The sequence below is a fragment of the Drosophila arizonae genome, chromosome 4 (genome assembly GCF_054131065.1).
Source record: "Drosophila arizonae isolate 15081-1271.41 chromosome 4, UAZ_ARI_1.0, whole genome shotgun sequence".
NCBI classification, from domain to species: domain Eukaryota; kingdom Metazoa; phylum Arthropoda; class Insecta; order Diptera; family Drosophilidae; genus Drosophila; species Drosophila arizonae.
Window position 1 is genome coordinate 1,475,373 of NC_142924.1, and position 23,282 is coordinate 1,498,654.

General features: G+C 40.5%; 1 protein-coding gene across 2 annotated transcripts; it reads left to right on the forward strand.

The window, feature by feature from the left end:
• The first annotated feature begins 1,679 nt into the window (after positions 1-1,679).
• On the forward strand, positions 1,680-22,614 carry LOC108614049 (uncharacterized). 2 transcript variants are annotated; one of them, XM_089467092.1, is made up of 6 exons: positions 1,680-1,830; positions 2,960-3,143; positions 20,250-20,439; positions 21,009-21,425; positions 21,487-21,741; positions 21,817-22,614. In XM_089467092.1, the coding sequence occupies exons 3-6, from the start codon at positions 20,417-20,419 to the stop codon at positions 22,079-22,081; spliced, it is 960 nt and encodes a 319-aa protein (XP_089323218.1). In that variant the 5' UTR covers positions 1,680-1,830; positions 2,960-3,143; positions 20,250-20,416; the 3' UTR covers positions 22,082-22,614. The 2 variants fall into 2 exon arrangements, with proteins under 2 accessions (XP_089323218.1, XP_017863451.1); XM_018007962.2 differs by having other exon boundaries at positions 1,696-1,879.
• Positions 22,615-23,282: the final 668 nt, after the last annotated feature.

Sequence of the window (23,282 nt, forward strand, 5' to 3'; positions counted from 1 at the left end):
AAAAGCCCCAAGACGAAAATAAGACTTTAAATCAGAATGTTACACGCAGAGGGGAATAGGTATTCAACATGTCCACCATCTATTATAGGGTATACATATGGCAGCTTGTCATATTCATTCATATTTTATTCTGACTTACAGTTTGGAAATCTCTTAAAGACTTCCTTCATAAGTTTCCATTCGCTCCAACGCTCACTCTGCACAGCTCAGGGCTTGATCTGTTCGACTCGACTGCAATATGCCCTGCGTTTAGTCACTTTCAGTGTTTATTTAAGCCAGTGCAGCCGGAACTATAAAGTACGCGATATTATTTTAACCGCAAACTGTCTTGCTTGTTGTTCGTCTTCCGCTATTACTCAGTTTATTTTATGCCCCTTGAATATGCCCTTTGGAGGACGGGCATATTTGTTCTGTGTCAATTAGAGTAACTTTGAAATGATATTTATATTATATATATGCTGCGATGAATATGAATAGCTAATACATATATCTAGCAATCTCGATTAATTTATCGATAACATGCAGTTATTGAGATAAGGTACATAGTAAGATTTGTCATTTGATAAAGAAATATTGAGGAAAGTCCTGAATAGTAGCTGAGTTAGTAATGGAAATGATATGAAAATCTCTATAAAATAGCATAGATATGGCTTATGGAATATCTCATTCTGTATTTGCGAGAGTTCCTATTTGGTCAGCCTATATAAACAAATATCTACAATTCCCATCGATGTCTTTACTAGAATCAAGTTCGATATGATAGACCACATTCTCTAGACCCAACTAGCGTATATAGTCTTCAGGAGTCTTCCCTTTCAGCATATCCATTGCCTATCCTCTTTCTTTTCCTTTCTTTCGCTTCCAGCATAACTTCTAGTCGTGCATACCCGCTTGATACACTCTAACTTTCCCTCTATTTTCTTTTTTTTTGCGGTTTTCAGCGCTCTGCCCGCGAGCTGTTCGCATAAATTTGAATGCGAATTTTTATTTGCATGCCAGCAGCTAGTGCAGCAGTCACTGATGCTGCATTAAACAGCAGCAAGTGTGGCCAATATTAAAAATATGCACCACACACACACACACACGCGCGCAAGTGGAGCACACACATACATGCACATGGAGGGTCTGTGTTCATTATCGATGCCATCCGACGGGCACTTTCCGTAATGACTTTGGCCCCAGCCAACGCTTGCCACGATGCAAATTAGGCGTTAAGGCTGACAACGTTTTTCCACAGCAATGCAGTTCGCCCCCTCACCGCTCCCTCCATTACCCCCCGCCAGCTATAGCCACCCACTGTGGCATGCGTTGCAAGTCACGTGCGGCTGCTGGGCGAGCCAACCAGAGCGTCTAATGAAGTGACCTCTGTGTTCCGGCGCTTGCGGCAGGGCGTGAAAAACTGCCACCTTCCAGCTCCCCCCACCCCACCCCTTCGGCTAGCCGCATGGCTTTTTTGTTGCACGTGTTGCAGAAATTTCGGTTAACGGTTATTAAATGCAGTTTGACAACAAAAATGTGGCAGCAAAAGTGCAAAGTGCAGACGCAGCGACGGGCTCTCTCTCTCTCTCTCTCTATACCTGACTGGACTGGCCTCACTCACTCTTGCCCGCTCTCGCTCTCTCTCTCTCTCTGGGTCGATCGCCTGCTCCAAAACTGGTTTCACGCTCAGTTTTTAGACCAGTTTAGACCAAACGCAGGTGCGCTGCGCCCAAGCGCCGATCAGTTCGAGCTGAAACCGCGACGCGATCGCCACGCAGCCGCGCTTCACATAACAAATAAAAAACTCACAATAAAAAAATTAATAAAAAACCGAATAAACTCGAAAAAAAAGTGAGCAGGCAGCAGCAATACGTATATTCAACTATTTTTAGCGCATTACGTGAGTGTCATACGAATTTGGCAGCTGAGCGCAAGCAACAAAAAAAGCAAACACAAATGTGCTAAATAGTGTACACTGTACTACAGGCCCAGCAAAGTCTTTCTAACAAGCGCTGCCCTTTGGCTATGTGTGTGTGTGTGTGTGTGTGTGTGTAGGCGCATAACTCAGCTTGAGCCAAGCCAAAAAAAAATTTACAAAACCTGCTGCTATTATTAGCTTAAGCCAAGATTATGGCCGATTTGGCTTGGCTCTCTTAGTCCATTGTGGGCTGGCTAAAAGTGCCTCTGCCGCTGCCTCCCTCTCTCTCTCTCTTGCACACTTTCTGTCTCTCTCTTAATGTTGTGTGAAAATCTGCAACGCCTTTCATTCATGCCAAACGATTATATCACACATATGCATATGTGTGAGTGACTGTGTATGTGTGTTGGCTGTCGTTTTGGCCAGAACCAGTAAAGCAAAGCATCCACACACACACAGACAGACCTACACAACAATTTTTGCATAAATCAAGACGTCATTGATATATTTGCCTATATAGAAATTCAGTTATAGATAGAGATGTTTATCTATATATATATGTGTGTGTGTGTGTGTTTGCTTGATTGACTGACTAATTGTTATTTAATGCCTAGAACTAACCGTTAAGCATATAAACCTAAATTCTTGGCCACAGTTATTCGATTTCAAATCAACTCCGCGCTAAGCCAGGGAACAGAGCTGGAAAAGCAGTTGGCCAGAAGCCAGAGCTTGGCTGAATTATGTGCTAAGAAATGGCATAAACAACTGGAGTTAAGTGAAGCTATAACAAGATCTTTATAGATCATAGAAAATGCCATGAAAAGAGGTGAAAAACTCCACTGCAGAGAGCCTGGTGAAAATGCATTTTCGTAAACGTTTTACACAGTTTGCGGCCAAGTCAATGCCGCTTGGATAAATGAATGAGAATGAATGGAATAAGCCAGGCATAAAGCCACTGCTATATGGCATAGCTATAGATACACGCACACACACACACTAGCACACACATATTGCTATTTATGTATCTATAACTATAAATTTGTTTATTTTTCTGTACAACAGACGCCAGTGAAGTGACAGTGCAATGAAATGTGTGCAACAGCGCTATAAAAACAACAACAACAACAACAGCAACGAAACACTAACAACCTGTCGTTGTCGCTGGCAAAGCGTTAACAATAAATAAGCGAAACAATAGCAGCAATAACAACAACAACACTTGACTGTACAACAATGAGCAGAGAAGGTAAGCCAGTTTTTTTTTTTTTTGTGTTTTTTATTTAAGCCCACAATCGTGCATTGGTATACATTTATGCATGCAAAACAACAACAACAACACACACATATGGAAGCACACACACTTAAGGCATCCACACACGCCTCACACATTTGCGTGTTTATTGCCATTAATTTTATTTCGCTTTAAATGAAGTGCAAGTGTCAATAGGAGCTAAAAATATATATGTATATGTATATGTGTGTATGTAAATGTCTATATAATGCGTGTGCGCTTTATGAGATAGAAACTGGAAAAGTTTAAGAATATAATCAAACTACACGTTCTTATAGATATGCATATGCATATGTATATGCAAACTATCTATAAGATAGTTTTAGGCCTATAACATTGAATTTCAAATATTATCTAACTGAACTAACTCAAGTTGAGAATGAGGTAGATGAGCTAGGTTAGTTTGAATGAGATTTTAACGGAGATACATTGAGCTTATTGGGCTTATATCGGATATCAGCTACATATTGCAGATATAAATGTAAAGGTCTTGGAGACACAAATCTATCAGATATGTATTATCCCTGTGTAAAACTGCAGTAAATAAAGGAAGAATTGAAATAAACTCAACTTAATAAACATAACTGAGCTTGAATAGATGGAGTTATATTAGATGAACAATATTCTAGACATATATTCATTTGGTATCTTCACCAGAAATACAATAAGAGATACAGGTATAACAAGGTAAATGAGATATTATAACATTCACTCTCTAAAAAGCTTAAGAGATCATAATCTTTCACAGTTCATAATCATTCAGAGATCATGCGTTTATCTATCAGCTCAGTAGGCAGCATATTTTGACTGAGATGCAGCTGTCAGATACACAATATTCACAAAGAGATCTACTAGACACACTCTGTAAGATATACGTATTCCCAGCTAAATAGGCCTTCACTCTCAAACTAGAAGATCATGGCGTAAACTTTGATATATTTATGATGTGACTTCTGTCTCTGACAAAACACATTAGAGCACGTAGAAAAGAAACACAATCCGACTGTGTGTCAGACTATCTCAGCGTATGGCGCCCCATAAAAACTCACTCTCCATAAAGAAACACAGCCTATAAATCTTCAACTTTGAGCTAGAAGGTCACGTGCTTGGATTTCATACATCTCCAAGATAAACGCTCTCTAAGCTAAACACTTCATGGCATAAGGTCATGATGCAGCTGTTTGTTTCCGCAGCTCTTGAACTCTGAACTGCAAAAGTTTGCGGCGTGGGTGCCGAAAAAAAAAGAAATATATGTATATTTATATATAGTTAACAACAAAAAAGTGAAACTGAAACTGAGACTCAGACTGAGACTGAGACTGAGACTGAATTCTCGCATTTGGTTGACCGTGAAAAGTCAAAGACGCAGCCAGAGACAGAGCCAGAGGTGTTGCCTTTTATGAGCATGATTCAGATTTTTTTGTTCCAGTTCAGCCTGTTCTCTCTCCCTCGCCCTCCATCTCTGTCTCCATCTCTCTCTCTCTCTCACTCTCTGTCTCTACTCGTTTCTCGTTCGCTTATGTCATTCGGCAACGATTTGTCAGCGCAGCGGAAATCCAAGCAGCACCAAATTAAAGCCCGAGTGCAGGAAAATGTTGATTAGTTGGCCAACGCATTTGGCCAATTGCATGGGTCGCTCTGGCCATTTTCATAGCTGGTCCCAGCCATTTGCTTATTGATAATTATCGAAACGCAGCAAATACCATTGCCAAATCAATGCAGACGAGGAAATTAATTGGCCAAGCGCAGCTCGCAATGCGCTTATACGAAAGATTGGCTAATCTGGAAAGAGAAACTTGGCTTCTTTCTCTATAAGACAATTCGATTGTATCTTAACTTAGCTAAGGAAGTAAGAATGTTGTGTTGATGAACAATTAAATCTATTCAGCGATCACTCTTTTTCAGACTTGACAAAGGCTGCGACTATATCATGGGTCTATTTCAAGAGAGAGTCTGAAACTTGTTAGCTGTGGAACTTTTAGCTTCTTTTCGATTTGCCACACCCCGAAGAATGTTGTAGTCGAGCGACTGACTGAACGACAAAGATGACTCTTTTCAGATTTGACAAGATACAAGGGCTCGAACATATCATTTAGAGGTATATCTATGGAGCTGTCGCTCTTTTAATTTGACTGTTATAGATATAGCTTCTTTTCGATCTGACATGTCTCAAATGGAGGGAATCAACAATGGTCTCCAGCTCTATAGCTGTGATAGCTAAAACTTTTTTTCGATTTGTCATAAACGACTATCTACATATCTTAAAGATATCTGGGGAATCTCTTTAGTTTTAAATGCAGCTGTAAATCGAAATCATGAACCATAAAAAGTCATGTGACTAATCTATTTATAATAAAACCATAGACGTAACATCCATAGAGCTGCACCAAAAAACTCAAATATACGAGCTCTTACTCAAGCTATTATCATAATCTAGCCTCTCATCTGTAAGACAATAGACGCGTTACGGAATCTACATACATTTCGAGAGGTTGTCGTTATTGTTGTCTTGTGGTTTGTCGCCTGCTCTCAGACAGTTAGCTTTTCACTTCCCAGACCCGGTCAGACCCACTGTGCATAACAGAGAACTGGATTTAGCTTCTCTTTATTCGCTGTAGTTGTTGTTATTGTTATTGTTGCCCCTCGATTTTTTTTTTGGAGTAGTCGCAGCGCACAAGAAGGGCCGCTGGCGATGTTGATGATAAAAAAAAAATCAGCAACAAAACAGTCAGCGATGCTTGGCGCACGCCATGCCTCATGCCCCGTTCACCGTGCCCCCAATTCCACATTGCCCAAACCAGCAGCAGACAATAAAACCAAGAAGAAAAGAATAAATATTGATTTGCCTAGAGATACTCTGTGATTCGATTCGACTTGACTTGTGATAAGTTTAGTTAACAGCTTGATCATTCGATATTTCTTGAGCGAAAGTTATCGATCAAAAATAAAAATGTGAAGCTATTTTGACTTCTGTTTCACTTTTATTGATCCGTTTTGAAGAGAACTTCTTATAAAAGTTTAGCATATGAATTCATCATATACATTCTCCCATCTGTAATATTTACAGGGTATGTTAGCAACTAGAAATTTAAAACCAACGCCAACGGCACAAAACTATTTCATTCCGCTGATGACAATGTTTTGATAGTACACAATAATTTTTTGGCTTTTAGATTTATTTGTATTATATATATATATTTATCTTTTGGGGTCAAGTCGCGATGGTAAGTGGACGCAGCGTCAATTAGCGCAAAAGAGCTGCAAATTTGTGTTTGACAGTGTATGCATTAGGTCGTGTATTCCGTTACGTATGTGCATGCAATGTTTTGCGACAATTCAGCATCAGCTTCAGCTACAACGAGGCAACAACAATTGGCAGGGAAAGTTACGCAATAGTGCGGCATGTAGTTGCTGTTGTTGTTGTGGCTATTTAAGACAGGTTTGCAGCAGATAATGTTGCAAGCGGACAACGCTGCGTATGCGCATTATCATCAGCCTGACACGAACATCAAACGTTGAAGTTTGTCATTTTTTTTTTTTTTTTTGTCTTCTCTTTAATGCAAATGCGCAAACATCAAAATAACAAATAGAAACTCGTAAATCAATCAGCGCTAATCGCCATTCAATCGGGTTTGCAGAGAAATGTATATATGGATTTATATATATACATGTATAATATATAGATATATACGCATCAGCTTGAGTAATCAACGCTTTGAACGCTCGTCAACTGCATGGCGAAGCAAGTCATAAAAGAGAGACGAACGAAGCTAATAACGTGATTGCCTAACAACATTAGCTCATGTGACAATGGAAGAACGATGAATATAATCGATAATTATCGACAAACAATATATTTTATATGAACCTATCATCATAATGCATTGTAAAGTCGAGTAGTATATGAGCAATATATTATATATATGGATATGCATAGGTATAGTTATAAATATTTACCTATAGGTTCGAGCAAGTGGCTTACAAAATAAAGTAGTTAATGTACAGCTGTAAAAATAAGCAGCTAATTGGTTAATTAATTATCGATATTACTATTTATCGATTAGCTGCTTGTCAAGTAGCCCTCGTCTAACCACAAACTCAAATATAATTATATTTATAAATTTTCATTTGACATTTAATTGAAATGCACAGATGATGCTGTTTGTGATGCTGATGCCGATGATTTCATCACGCAATTAATATCGCGTGTCATTGAAAAGCAAAGTTACATAAAAACGTTGCATCTGAAATGCCTCAAATCAAATGCCAGCACATGCGACAAGTATGGAATATTGATCAACCAGATATATATATGTATGTGTATGCATGTGGATGCATAGATCTGTACATTCCACTAGAGATTATATATACAGATATATGAATATGCATGTATAGATGGATGAACGAATGGATAGTTACTTGAATATATGAATAGATGTTTGAATGTATGGATGGATGATATGTAGAGATATGTATATATAGTTCTATGTATATAAACGTATATGTAGGATTCTCTTTAAGCCTTACTTCATATAATATATGTATACATGGTTATTTATGTATATGAATTCCCAGCTGATTATTTCTTTTCCATGTTCATAACTTTTTACTCTTGGCTATTTTTATGATTTTTGTGCTTATAATGAACAAAGACCGGAATCAAATTAATTCACAAGCAATCAAAAAGTTAAGAGAGAGAGAGACAATAAAACTATAACAAAACATTTCCGGGTGTCGTTGGTCATATACCCTAGCATAGTGAATGTCAACTGAACTACATGTACATATGTATGTGTATATATATATCAATGGTTAATTCTACTCTTGATACATACACACTTCATGTATATCACCATGATAATTCCTGGCGTGCATTGTCCATTTCGTGACTTCATTATAATGCCATATGTTAGCGTTAAAAAATACAAAAATCTCATGACTTTGGCAAATACAAACTTTTTGCGTCTCAATTGGAGTAAACAATGGCAGACATACAAAAGTACATAAGTACACACACACACACACACACACACATGCATATACTCTGGCAAGTCTGTCATATAGTTTCTGAATAGCTCGCACTCCCAATTCAATGCCCTCTCGAGTGGGGCTCTCGTCTCGGACTCGCCCCTCGCTGAAACTGTGATGTAATTGCGGCAGATGAAACTTGTTTGGAATGCCTTGCACAACCTGACAACTCGGACCCGACGATCCACACTTGACATTAAGACAACTCCAAATCTACGCCCACTAATCCATAGCTGAAGCGCTCTCAACACATTGCCATCTACAGCTGGCAAATTATACACACCTCTCTGTCTGACTGTGTGTGTATGTGTGTGTGTGTGAATGTGTGAACTGATGTGTGTGTGAGTTGAGCAAAATAACAAATATTATACAATAATTACTACAACAATCAGAAATGGCAACACCCTTTCCATAAATCGCCGTCTGATTTAGCCGCCAGAAGACCTTGAAGCTGGCCAAAAGTAAATAGGCTCGATTGGCATATACCCTATAATGAATTTTAGTTTATGGAGAATGAATGATACTATAAATGGCATGCATGTAGGTAAAGGAGAGTAAATTTATGTGTACATAATTTATACATATATTAAGGAATAGCTATGGACGTATAAAAGGTGTGTTTACATGGTGCATACATATTAATAGGAGTATGTATATGTGTATGCATACATACATGCATCTGCCTACACACTCCAGCATAGAGCAATCTGTAAATCTATCCATCAGTATATCCATGCATACATCCTCACTGCTATACATACCTCTATGTATGCATCCATTGAGACAGGCATTAATACATCCATACATAAATACATTTGTCCATACTTCCCCTCTTACATTCATCTATACATAAATCCATCCATACAACCATCCTACATTTATTTATCCATCAATGCATCTATCCTTACATACATACAGTTATCAATTCATCTATTCTATCTACCTCTATCTATCCTTGCTATGCTGCTTCTTTTCAAACATGTAAAGAGAAAGTGCAATGCCCTTACATCCTATACATCCACACATACCGATGTATATACGATGTAACATGCCTTATGCATATACACGATACTCTTCACCCATATCTCATATATGATGTACTTATGTATGCATTCACAGTTTATCTATTCAGATCTACTCGCACAAATTATTCATAGACTCGCTCAGTGCACACATGTGATGTACATATGTGATGTAACTACGAATGTACAGCATTTCGAATGAGATTTACTAAATCAAACGCCAACACATGCCGCAGCCAGAGCGTGCTTAGCTTCACTTGCAACCGTTTGCAACGTGGTTATATTAATTAATCGGCATTCGAGCCGGATTAGAATATTCGCAGGCAGCAAACGGCTATCAATTGGGCAGCAGCATTCTGGTCGAGCAGCGGCAGCTGCAGAGCCGCCGTCAAGCGAGCGTGGGAAACTTTCGCAAATTGGAATTGGCCAAGCCGGCCGGTCGGTCGACTGCCTGGTCGACTGCCTGGCTGGCTGCCAGCATGAGTTTGCATATCTCTCAGGCTCTCGCATTGGCCTCCAGTTGATTTTTATACCCTGAACCCATTGAAAATGGGAAATCAGGGTATAATGGTTTTGTGAAAAAGTATGTAACGGGCAGAAGGAGGCGTGGCAGACCCCACAAAGTATATATATTCTTGATCAGCGTGACGAGCTGAGTCGATATAGCCCTGTCCGTCTGTCCGTCCGTCCGTCCGTCCGTCCGTCCGTCCGTCCGTCCGTCCGTATGAGTGCGTCGATCTCAGAAGTTATAAGAGCTAGAGAGCTGAAATTTGGCATGCATACTCGTGTGTACCATACGCAGTACGAGTTTGCTTTATTTTTTCGATAAATCGTCCGATAACTTTTTTATCGAGAATAATCGAAAAATTGATTTTGTTTTTTTAGCCTAATTTGAACATTTTTAGACCTGGAGTCTTCAAATTTGCGTTGTATATAAAGTTAATCGATACAAAGATTTTGTCATTTACAAATTTTGGATACCACGCCCCCTTCTCCACCAATTTGTAAAAAACGCATTTCAAGTACTAGAGACTTGGGCTTTGGAATGTACACACATATTCATCATATGATTATACTCTGAAAGTTTCATTAAGATTGTGTGTCTACAAAAGAAATTATTTGACAAATAAATTCTCATAATATTGCCCACACTGCAGCGCAGCCCAAGCGCAGTCGCTGCTTACTGCGCAGTTAGCAGAGCGCAGGCTTATGCCTGCGTGTGGATGCATGTGTATGTATGTGTGCATAAAAGAGGTGCAGAATAATTAGAATATCAGCTTAGAGGGTTCAGGGTATCTCCTAGTCGAGCAGTCTCGACTGGAGCCTTCTTACTTGTTAACTATTTTTTTCCTTTTGCTGGCATCAAGTGCAAAATGCTGGCCAAAAAAAAATATTAAACTGTCGGCATTGTCAATGTGCCGTTATAGTTTGCAATTAAAATACTTTATTGCATGCAGCCAGAGCCATAGATAGACACACACACACACACATGCACACGTTGTATCTTATAGATACATGTGTTAGTCTAAATAAACTGAAAACTCTACTGAATGTTTGCTTTTTGAGAGTCTCTAACTTGTTCACTCGGTTTTATTCTTGACTCTTTGTTTTGTGCACTGTGCGAGCAAATAAACTTTCTGCTGGCGAAATCTTTCACTCCGGGGAGCATTCACTGTACAGACGGACGAGCATATAAATGCCAAAAATATTCACATTTGCCTTCAGCTGCAGTCGAACGAGCATTGGAAATGCGATTTCATCGAGCCAACAGACTAAAGAATTCTGTTTCACGTCTCACAGATAAGCCCACACGCACACACACACACGCACACGCACACGCACACACACGCATATGTATGTCACTTGCAGCCTACCTGCACAATTGTTGTAGCAGCACTTGTTCATACCTGAGTTATTCACAGTCGAAAAAACAAAAGTTATAACGGTCTTGCCACAAGAACAAACTAAACTCCCCCACTCCTCCTCCTCCTCCTCCTCCCCCCCCCCCAACTCCTCGTTGACTGCCAGCCACCCACACTTACACACTTTGCCGCCCACACCGCTTGCCACACAAGCAGCAACTGGCCATAAATAAGCCTCGGCTTCCACTGTGAGCAGGTTTACGTGCAGCGCCCCGACTCCCGCTGCCCCGCCACGCCCCCTCGCCCCTGCCATATTTGTGTAATGCGCTTTGTTTTTGGCTCTGCCGGCTGCCATTTAGACCGTGCGGTGCGAGTACTTAAAGCCGTTTGCCAACAATTACCGTTAGACTGGCTGAGGTGCACCTGTAAGTGAAACACTCGAAAAGAGATCTCCTATCGGAGAGTTCTGGCAATTGTAATTGCTGGGCATGAATTCGAGAGCCTCAGCCAAATGGAAATTCTTTTACACTTCGATGATATGAAGCGAGTCTAGCGAGATCTTACGATTTTCTAAAAGTTCTTTGATTCATGAGCATTTTCTTTAAAGCTAACTATGGATACATATGTATATCTCAGCTTCTCACTTATATGTTGATTGCAGTATTAATAGATTCTATAATCAATGTTTTCCTTCATATACAAAGTAAACAGACAGAGGAGCAGACTAAAGGATAGACGGACGTCTGTCTGTCCATCGGACAGGTGGGGGGATAGACGGATCGAACAGACTGGCGAAGAGACTAAAGGGTAGACGGAAGGATAACTAAATGCGGCATATGAAATTACGGGCAAATTGAAGGATAGACGGAAAGAAACGTAGAAAAAGGGAGACTGAAGAACAGACGGATAGAGAGGTAAAGACCCAGACGGAAAGTATAGACAGAAGAACTGAGGGAAAGGCAGACTGAAAGAGAGACGAAAGGACAGGTGAAGACCCAGACGGAAGGACAAAGAAAAGAAGGAGAGAAATACAGAATAACGAATAGACAGACGGACAGACGAATAGAGCAAAGTTGATTGAACCTTAATCTTATCTTAATTTTGAATATTGTGATACATATACATATACATGTCGGGGCGATCCAAGTTGAAAATTGCAAATTTTAATCAGTTTAAAGCGTAAAGCAATTCAAATTTATGAATGAAATCTCTTTACTTTATACAATATTCTATTTCGAAAGCTCTCTTTAATCTTCATTTGAAATAACTTTAGTTATTATTATTTTGTATTTGTCCATTGCTATTCTATTTGTTGAATTGTTCTGCTAGAGATGTATTCATACGAATACATATGTAATCTATGATTATTCATGATTCATTTAATGCAAATTCACTTAAGTTGAGCCAATCCGTAGAGTTAGCCCAACTCACGTTGGCTTAGGCTTAATTTAGTTGGGGTCTCGCCTCTTGATTCCACATGCTCGTGTTGTACAATTCATGCCCGCATCCAATGAGCTCTATTGCTTCGCAACTCAATTTTGGTACGGCCAATTGTTGTCGGGGCAGTTGCTTGGTCTAGTCAAGGGTCTTTGATGTTTTTAGCCACAGTCGGCTTACAGTTTTTGGTCGAATTGAAATTAATGTGGCAAACGTGAGGCGCCCTTTACCCCACAGCCCAAATAAAAACCTGAAAACCTGACTAGATATGTATGTGCATGTGAGGCGTGTACTTGTATGTGTGTGTGTGTGTGTGTGTGTGTGTTTGTATCTTGTAGTACGTTTATCTGCATCTGTGCGCGCACACAACAGCTGCGACCGCTGTCAACGGCTTCATTTTGGCCAGTTGCCACAGTTGAGGTAGAACTGCGTCCAAGTAGACAACAAATCCGTTGACTGCCACAAGTTGTTGCTGTTGCGGCAATGCCATATACTCTACCAAAGGAAATTAGCCGACCTGTTGGACTATTGAATAGAATTGTCTAGGAAGTATTTTATGAAATACCTTAAGAATAATACATGAGCTTTAGGAGTATACCTAATATATATACCCTGTTAATATTACCAAAGAGCACATGTCTCTGACTATATACTATACTTCGGGGATCTATAAAATCCCTCAGCTCTCAGTTGTACTATTTTCTTGCTACTAATATTTTATGTAACTGCTAGGCAACACATGATAGAGTATTCTCTAGTTGATCTCCACCTTCTCTATACATTTTAATTTTTTCTGAGCTTAAAGTGAGTTTGCAAAAAAAAAAAAAATACCGAAAAAATATAAGTCAAGGGAAAAGGTAACCCAACCGGGGGAAGGCGCCGGGGGGGTAGGGCAGACGGCGGCTTTTTGCTCGTAAAGCCAACTTTCTCTGCACGAGTGTTGAGATTTAATATTGTTTACTTACAACAGCCAACAACCAATAACAACAACGACAACAACAACCACAACAAACACACAACAACAAGCGGCAATTGTAGTTCGCTTTTTGTTTGGTCAATTCTGCTTCTTCTTCTTCTTCTACTGCTTCTTCTTTCCTTCTTTCAACTAAGCATTGATTTTAATGGCTTACAATCACAAAGAAAAGCGCTAAAAATTAATAAAGGAAATACATCAACATATGTATTGATGTGTGTGCGTGTGTGTGTGTGTGTGTATGTGTGTATGTTTATATATGTATATTTCTATCTCTTAGATCGCACTTTCATTGCTCTTTGCAGCTTTTGGCGCACTTGGTGTTTATTAATTTTGTAGCCGTTACCGTTAGCCATTTTTTGTTGTTTTTGTTGTTGTTTTTTCGTCTTTTATTTTTAGCCATTTCGCTTGCCCAAATAGATTAGCGACAGCCGAGAGAGACGTGAGCTAGCATTTATGGCTAGAAAGTGTTGTATTGCAAATGTTGTTGTTGTTGTTGCTGTTGTCATAATGTTTTGGCAAACTGACCGCCCATTTGAATGCTTGAAAGCCTCATGATGGAGCTCATGACAAGGCTCTGGGACAGTTGGTCAAAGCGAAAATTTCAGCACAGTGGTAACAGATCGTTGGGAATGTTGCATAAAAATAAATGGGAAATAACATGGAAACTTATAAAATACTAGAGAGAACAATAACATTGATTATATTAAAAGTAGTAGAACAAATTAATGAGAAAGTAGTAGTAGATCAAACAGTAGAAGTTAAAGAACTAATAGTAGCAGTAACTTGTAGTAGTAATAAAAATGACAGTAGTAGAAATGATAGTAGCAGTAGATAGTAGTAATTAATTCTATATAATATTTTCTATTAGAAATAGTAGCTTATTTACTTGTACTATTAGTAGAAAAGGTAGTCGTAGTCGAAATAGCAGTAGAAAAAGTAGGAAGATTAGAAATAGTATTATCACATATCAGCAGCTGATGCACTAGGACTAGTAGTAGAAAAGGTAGTCGTACTCGAAATAGCAGTAGAAAAAGTAGGAAGATTAGAAATAGTATTATCACATATCAGCAGCTGATGCACTAGGACTAGTAGTAGAAAAGGTAGTCGTAGTCGAAATAGCAGTAGAAAAAGTAGGAAGATTAGAAATAGTATTATCACATATCAGCAGCTGATGCACTAGGACTAGTAGTAGACAAAGTAGTCGTAGTCGAAATAGTAGTAGAAAAAGTAGGAAGATTAGAAATAGTATCAGCAGCTGATGCACTAGTAGTTGGAAAATAGTCGTAAAAAAAGTAGGAAATATAAAAGTAATCGAAATAGTAGTAGAAATACTACTAATACTACTATAAATATTACTAATACCTATATTCTATATATTCTTAACCGAACGTTTCATATAGCCTGTTTAAGTATTACATTTTACACAACAGACTTATCTGTCATTATAGTAATATAACTTATATTTCTAATTAATTTCAAGGTTAATTTAGTATACAATATTTCCAGTCAATGAGCACAGAGTTTGCACCACGATGCAATGCTCAGAACAATTTTAAACGCTGCTCATTTTTCAAAGCTGTGGCCGCCTTTGCCCCAATATGAATGTTGTGCGTGTGTCTGTGTATGTGTGTGTGTGTGTGTGTGCGTACGCTGGGCTATGCGAGTGTTTTTAATAGCTGGCAGGGTTAAAAATTTAATGGAAAAACGTTTTAATAAATCAGTTAAGTGGTCTTGCCGCTTTTTTGCGGCTAATTACACGCATTAGTGTTGGCCAAGCCAATCCAGACTCGGCTCGTCTCGCCTCGCCTCGACTCCACCCCACTCCCGCTAGACTGTGCCTGCTGCTCCAAGCTCCAAGCAGCGTGTTAAGCGTCGCCAAACACAATGTACTTGGCTAAGACTAAGAGCGGGCAGCTGGCCGAGGGTAGCTCGATCTATGCCGCGTCTCTGGACTTGGGACTTGGAACTTGGGACTTGGAACTTGGAGCTTGGGCCTGCAGCTCGATTGGCAGCGCGTAATTTAGCAATTAGAAGCGATTAACGCGCTACTTAAGCGACGATTTTATGCTCTCAGATTGTCGCCGTCTTAATGGGCCACAAGTTGACGTCAGAGATTAGGCCTTGCCCTCGCCCAACTATTTGGACTGCATCAAACTTTTTGCCCGCCCATGGGAGAGGCATAAAAGAAATGCATCTGGTAGGCTTTGTTCGCTAATGAAAATTTATTGGCCAACATCTAGTTTCTAGTTTACAGACCCCAAGTTTCGGAACTCGAATTCCAATTCAATTCAAATTGGATTATTGTTGGAATTCATTAACTTTCATCGTCATGTTTCATTTCTATTTCGTATACTTATATTTCTTCTCTTTTTTAATGTTAATCTGAGTAGTTTTATTTCATTATCTCTGGCGGGTTCAATGTAGAACATTAAAAAGATATTATTGCTGGTGTCTCTGGCCTCAGTTAATGCTGCTGTTTCATTCCGTTGTTTCTATGATAATAATCGAGATATTAATGATATGTAATTTTTAAAAATCCCATAAAACATTGATAAAGCAAAGGAATTTAAATTGAATTGCAATTTAAACTGTGCCCAGAACTTCATCAAGATTAATGAAGTTATTACAAGAGCCATTCATAATTATTGAGTGCAATTTTTTGTTGATTTTTTAATGCTTTTTTTTTTTGCTTTTTGGGTCAACTGCAGTGTTGGGCCTTTTGCATTTTGGCCAAGTTTCGTGTTGGCATGTGAAAGGCGATTGTCGATCGGAAAGTGGCGCTTGGCGAGTGCCGATCCGCGTGGCTCCAGTTCTGGCTGGAGTGAATGCCTTGCACCAGTTTCCGTGGGTTAACTGGGCCGCCCCGTAAATTGCGCGCCATGGGGCGTGGCTGGGCGAGGGGCGTACAACTTTCTAAACTGCCAGCGCGGTCAACCTTTTATGACACTTGACCACAAAACTGGACGCGAGCTGTGCAGAGCATTCTTGTGGCCATTCCAAGCAAGCTCTTCTCACCTGAGACACACACATACACACACACGCACACAGACAGATAGAGTTCAGAATGCAAATGGCAAACAAATTAACAATCCGTTTCAACTAGATTTCGTTTCGTTTCGTTTCGTTTGGCTTTTCGTAACGACTTCCGCCGTTTCTTTTGGCTTTAACCCATTGTTGGCCCGCACTGTTGCCGTGGCCGGAAGCGCAAGTGCCGTTTCGAGAGCGAAAGTTGTGAAATCCATCAGAGAAGGCGGCAAATGTGTAAATCATGTAGTAACTGGCCGAATGCCAATGCCGTTTGTTGCCTTCTCAATATTATTTTTACGAGCCATAAGCCGAGCAGCATTACCTGGGCAGGTGCAAATGCACATATATGTATATTGTACATGGACTCCTTCCCGCATGCTTTACGGCTTATTTATGCTGTTTATGCAGCGTTAAAGGTTATAACACATGCCAGGGCTTTATGCGGCGGCGCCAAGGTAAATATGAGAGCAAACACATTTTAATGGCATTCCATTTATATTTACATTGGAGGAACAGCGCTCCAAGGCTAACCTAACAAAACACCAAACGTAAAATAAGAAAAATATACCCAGAGCGGGGAGGGAGAGAGAGAGTGGGTGAGGGAGAGGGAGAGGGAGAGGGAGAGGGAGAGGGAAAGAGAGAGGCGAACCGCATAAACAAATCAAGGAATGCCCGAATGCCACGCATGGGAGTTGGCAAAAAGGCTTTTGATGCCCGACAAGTGATAGAAATGGACACGGCTGGAGCTAGTTTCGAGTTCCCCAACATCATGATGATGATGTGGCACAGGCTCATCATGAAGTTGCCCATGGACCACACACTCACGGCCAGCCAAGGGCCGCAGTTCGATTTTTCATTTGACAATGAAGGCGACGCCCACACCATAAATGTCCCAACCAGCTGTCTCTAGTGCGTGTGTGTGTGTTTGTGTGTGTGCGTGCGTGCACTCCCTAGACACTAAAAATCCCAGCAACGAACTTGAAACTCTTGCCTGGCCTAGAGCCCAGACCAAACCCCCAACTGACAATTGTATCGCGATTCACCGCCAGGCAAAAATCAAAATACACTGCAACAAAACCCAGAGAGATCGCAACTTCACTTCAGTTTATGTAATAAGTGGGCTGGGCAACTAGACCGACCCGGCACACAGCTCAGCTGCAGCCAGTGGAAGATCTGGCCACAGCCTATCAACTGCAACGACGACACCCTTTAATTGGCCTAATCGCCACAATAACTCAATTTCTTATCAGCCACAACAGCGGCCAAGGCGATAATTATATTCATTTGAAGAAACTAGCAATACTCTTTCTACGTATGTGTATGTGTATGTGTATCTCTGCTGAAAAGTCGACTTCTTAATGCACTCGCACAATTGTTTTGAATGTCGAATGAATGCAGATCTTTTCACAGTTTTAATTATGGAAGATGGAAAATATGGAAGATATAAATGAATGTATGCATGTATGAATGTATGGGTAAATGAATGTATGCATGAATGAATGTTTGAATGTATAAATAAATATATGAATGTTTGAATGTATAAATGAATGTATGAATGAATGAAAGAATGAATGAATGTATGAATATATGAATGTACAAATGAATATATTAATTATTGAATGAATGTTTAAATGTATAAATGAATGTATGAATGTATGAATGTATGAATGTATGCACGTATGAATGTATGAATGCATGAATGAAAGTATAAGTGAATGAATGTATGAATGAAAAGATATTTGAATATTGAAATGAATGCATTAAAGAATCAATGAAAGTATGAATGTATAAGTGAATGAACGTATGAATGACTGAATATATGAATGAATGAATATATGAATGAATATATAAATGAATGTACGAATGAATATATGAATGTATATATGAACTAACGAATAAATGAATAAATGAATGAATGAATCTTTAACTGTCATAACTGTCATAACTTCTTGGTAAATCTTTCTGCATCCCTTCTATTCATTTCTCATGAACTCATACATGGCTCACACACTCAAAAGTGTTCATAAAGTATTTTAGTGACTTAAACAACATCAGCTCGGCGATATTTGCAGCTCAGTTTCAAGGTTAGGGTATTAACATGTAATAAAGTTAAAGTTGTAGCTTAGCGAAGTGCAGCTGCAGCAGAGAGTGGGCCGGGGGGCTGGTGTGGGGGGGTGTGTGCGGTAAACTGTGCTGCCAACGAACACGTGGAGTGTGCCGCTGCCATCTTGGCTCGAGTGTCGTCCTGGTCCTGGCGAAGGCAAACGCTAAGCCAAAGCTACGTGACCAAGTGACAAATTGCTGGCAACTGTAACGACGTCGACTTCAAAATTCGTGTTGCCCTGAACTTGAATGATGTTCGAGTGAGGTGCGGCATGCGTGCATGCCACAGTTCGAACGTCAGGATGTGTCCGACTCACTCACACACACACACACACACACACACACACACGCAGTGCAACGAACTGCATGTCGAATGGGATTGTCTACTGGGCGCAGCCAAACGTCTCCGAGCGAGCAATCGCAACTGTATATAAATATTTATATACATACTATATATATACATATATATATGTGCTATAGTGTGTATGTAGCTCTCCTAAAAACGCATTTTAAAGGCAAACCAAAGCAACAACAAAAGCATGTAAGCTATAATTTAGTATGCTCAACCAGCTTATACCCTGTGAGCGCATTATAGTTGCCTTGATTTAAATTTTCCACAGATTCATATTCAATATGAATTTGTATATAAGTATATAAACACACATGTTTCTATATCATTTCCTCTACTCTCGAGTATTTGAATTCTCCTATGATTTCTATACATCATAAGAAAGTAATACGAGTATATTACTTAAAATTATACGAGATATTCTTAATAAAAATAGTCGAAACTCTTCTATATCTGACTGCAAATGCAGCACACCAATATGCCCCACTGGCTTGCACCTACATTCCCTACAGGGTACAAAGCTAATCAAAATAATAATAAAAAAATATATATACACATACATATGTATATATGTATATATATATGTATATATATAAAGCTGACATTTAAATCGGGGCGTGTTTTGCTTTATCAAGTAGCAAATTTATTGGCCGACCGATGCGGGCCAGCGACTCAAAAGGCTTTTCAATTTCGTAATTCAATAGCTTATCGGAAGCATATTTATATATGTAGAAGATTAAAAGTTCTCTTTTTATCTCTCTCTCTCTCTCTATTTATCTCCTTCGGTCAGTCTGCTGCTGTCAACTTTTAGTAAAGTTTTACCAAAAGGGAATTTATGAAAATATTTGAGTTAATTACGTTTTGCGACTCTACTTAAAAAGCAAGAGGTAGAGACGCACACAGAGAGAGAGAGAGAGAGTGAGAGATAGATAGAGTGCGCGCTTAAAAAAAGCACTTCAACATAACCTCAAATTTGATAAACTTTTTGCTAATTTGCTGTGCATCAACTCAAAGTTGGCTATCTTCGGTTGGCACAGCTGCTCAAATTGAATACGAATATAGTTTGGCACACACGCACACACACGCACGCACACTCTCACATACACACACACACATGTTGGCATAAAACGCAGTCATAACTTTTTGCACACTAATTAAAAGTTGAAAACTGTCTACTAATTTGCAAGCAGCAAAACGCTAGTTAATTGCAACGAATCTCAACGTCTCTGCTTTTTGTTATTTTTGATTGTTTTGCAGGCAGTCGCAGCTATCGTGGGACTTTCTAAAGGCAACAACGCTCCGCAGCTGAGCAGACAGACCCACAGACGAGACCAGAGCGGCCAGAGCCAGAGCCAACACTGAAGTCAAAGCCAAAGCAGGAGCCGAGCAGCAGACAAAGCGGAGCAGCACACAGATCAAGCAAAATGCACGAGAGACGCGTCAAAAAGTAAGAATATTAAATAACTTTAATTAGCCGATGTTAAAATGTTGAGCATTAGAGGTTATCGACAAGAGAGAGAGAGAGAGAGAGAGATAGATGAGCTAGGAATGAGATAAGCGTCAGTCGTATATTAGGTAATTGCCATATAGAGCATATAGAAAATAGAGAGTTAGATACAGAGAGGGAGAGAGTGTGGAAGGTAGAGAAAGGGCGGGAAGGAGAGCAGAAGATAGAAAGAGTGCTAATGGGAGAGAGATAGATACGAAGAGAAAGATAGACTGTTCGAGACAGAGAGACACGAGATAGATACGAAGAAAAAGGGCAGACAGACAGACTCTTAAAGAAAGGGATAGGAAAGAAAGTGAGAGAGAGAGAGAGAGAGAGAGAGAGAGAGAGAGAGAGAAAAAGAGAAACTGAAGAGAGTGAGACATATCTACATAAGCTAGAAAATACATGCATATACATGCATATACATATGTTATAAGCCCAAGTACGTAGTTAAGCCGTAAAGCTAGACGAGATTCCTCCCTAACAAGAGAATCGAATAAATCCATATAAATAAATCCACTTGACAGACTGAAGGGCGGACATTATGTGGCCACACACGGGCGGCTCACGCCCGATCCGCCGTACGTGCACTCGAATCGCGGCTACTCAACGGACGGCGACGACTCGCACTCGCATCGGGCGCACTCGGAGTATACAATCGCGCACGAGCGCATCTCGCCGCAGTCGCAGTCGCAGTCGCACTACAACACGTCGCGCAAGGGGCGCAACGGGAATGGACAGCAACACCTGCAGCACAGCTACAGCCACAGTCAGATGGGCCTCTCCAGCTCGCCGGACAACGGTGGCCCGCGGCCGCTGAGCGGTCCGCCGCCCACACGCCAGCCGCCGCGCGCGCCCTCTGCGCTGAGCTACGACCAGGCCGGGGACGCGGGCAGCGACATCTATGTGACCAGTGCCGCCTACAAGGCGCCCTCCGAGATCAGGTGAGTGGGCAGGCAGAGAGACTGAGGTTGACTTTGAGTTTCACAACCGATTCCCTTTCAGCCGCTACAGCCAGCGTCCCGTCTCCCGTGGAGCTCCGCGCAGCGTCTACTCGGTGGCCAGCACCGCCAAGACGGGCCGCAGCGGGCGCTCGACCACGAAGCGTGGCGCCAAGATCGAGACGATGTCAGCGCCGAATCCCTTCTGCCCGAACGTGAAGGGCGTCTGCTGCCTGATGCTGCTGCTCAATCTGGGGCTCATTCTCGTCACGCTGGGCTTTGTGATTGTGGTGCAGTTCTATGAGCCCGTCTATGTCTGGTGAGCATCTTTGTTCTTTAGCTCCGACAACTGCGAGCCACGACTCATCAATTCCTATCCCTATTTGCTTTACAGGGTATTGGGCATCATATTCCTGATCTTCGGCTTCCTCACGCTGATCGGCTGCATGATCTACTGCGTGTACGTGTGCCGGGACGCGAAGACGCCGTCGCAGGTGCGCAACGAGGATCTCTACTGGACGCGACACTGGCAGAAGAACATTGGATACACGCCCCAAGAGATTAACTACAAGGCGGACAAATACGATGCCTACTCGGACCGCTACTCGGTTAGCAAGCTGAGCGGCAAATACTCGGATCGGGAGAGCCAGCGCTACTGAGTGGCCGAAGCCGAGGCGGCACGAACTTATCTAACTACACAGCGAGGGCCGACCGATGAGTAGTGGCTGATTGCGGCTGATCGATGACATGTAATCGATAACGAATACTCATTAGCCAGCGCCCACGCATCATAATCGTTATATTAATATGAGAAAACAGAAGCAACTGGCGCATGTCTATATATACGTACATACATATGTATAACTACATATATAACTAGATAATAGTCTTAAACGGTTTATTAACAAGGCCTCAACGTACCTGCTGCAAGCTGCTTGCTAGTTTGTATGTTCTTAATCATAAAGAAACATATACATAAACACACTTACACACACACTTATATGTATATTCACGTGGAAATACAAATAGAACCTTGGAATGCTGCCATATTTGTGAGACAGTTGATTAACTTCGTACATATTTTTTTTGCTCTTACTCTAACTGAAACACTCTTACGCTAACAATGAGACAACAACAAAAAGAACAAACAAAAGAGAACTTAATAAAGTGCAAAAATGTAACAGAAACTAAACTTCCTTCGGCCTTTGATAACAAATATATTATATATATGCCTTGTTAGTCAGTTAATTAGTCGGCATCTCAGGTTTGAGCTTGTCGAGGTTATTGTGATCGGGTGTCAGGAAGAAAGGAACGCGCCACCAGAATTCCGCAGCATCTGCAAGATATGTATATAGTCTGAAAAATTGAATTCAAGAGCCATAATCTCTAATGGCCGTTATAAATGAATTTTCAATTATCTGAACATCGTGAAAAAAAGATCCTCGCGTATTTTCTGGAAATGCAAGTTGGTCCAATACATACCTTCGCCAAATGTGAGACAGTTCTCAGTTAGCGTCGATCGATCTAACTGATTTGGTTTACTCACAATGTTTGGTTAGTGGTTGCTATCTTATATACGACCGTCTGGCAGCACTGTTTATGTTAAAATAAAGTTTGGGTGGAGTGCACTGTTCCATAGAGGAGCATTCTGTTACTGAGCGATGTTTTAGTTGTAACACTTTATGTTAACATACAGTCTTGGTGGAGCACAGCGTCGGCGGAGCACTTATTTTCGTTAGCCAAGTATGTTAGCTGTCGTGGTGTTAACATAACATGTATATCGAACTATCGATAATTTGTTTTTATATGCTCAACCTCCACAAAGCAACATCGATAGTCACCAATCGCTGCTTCTGAGTC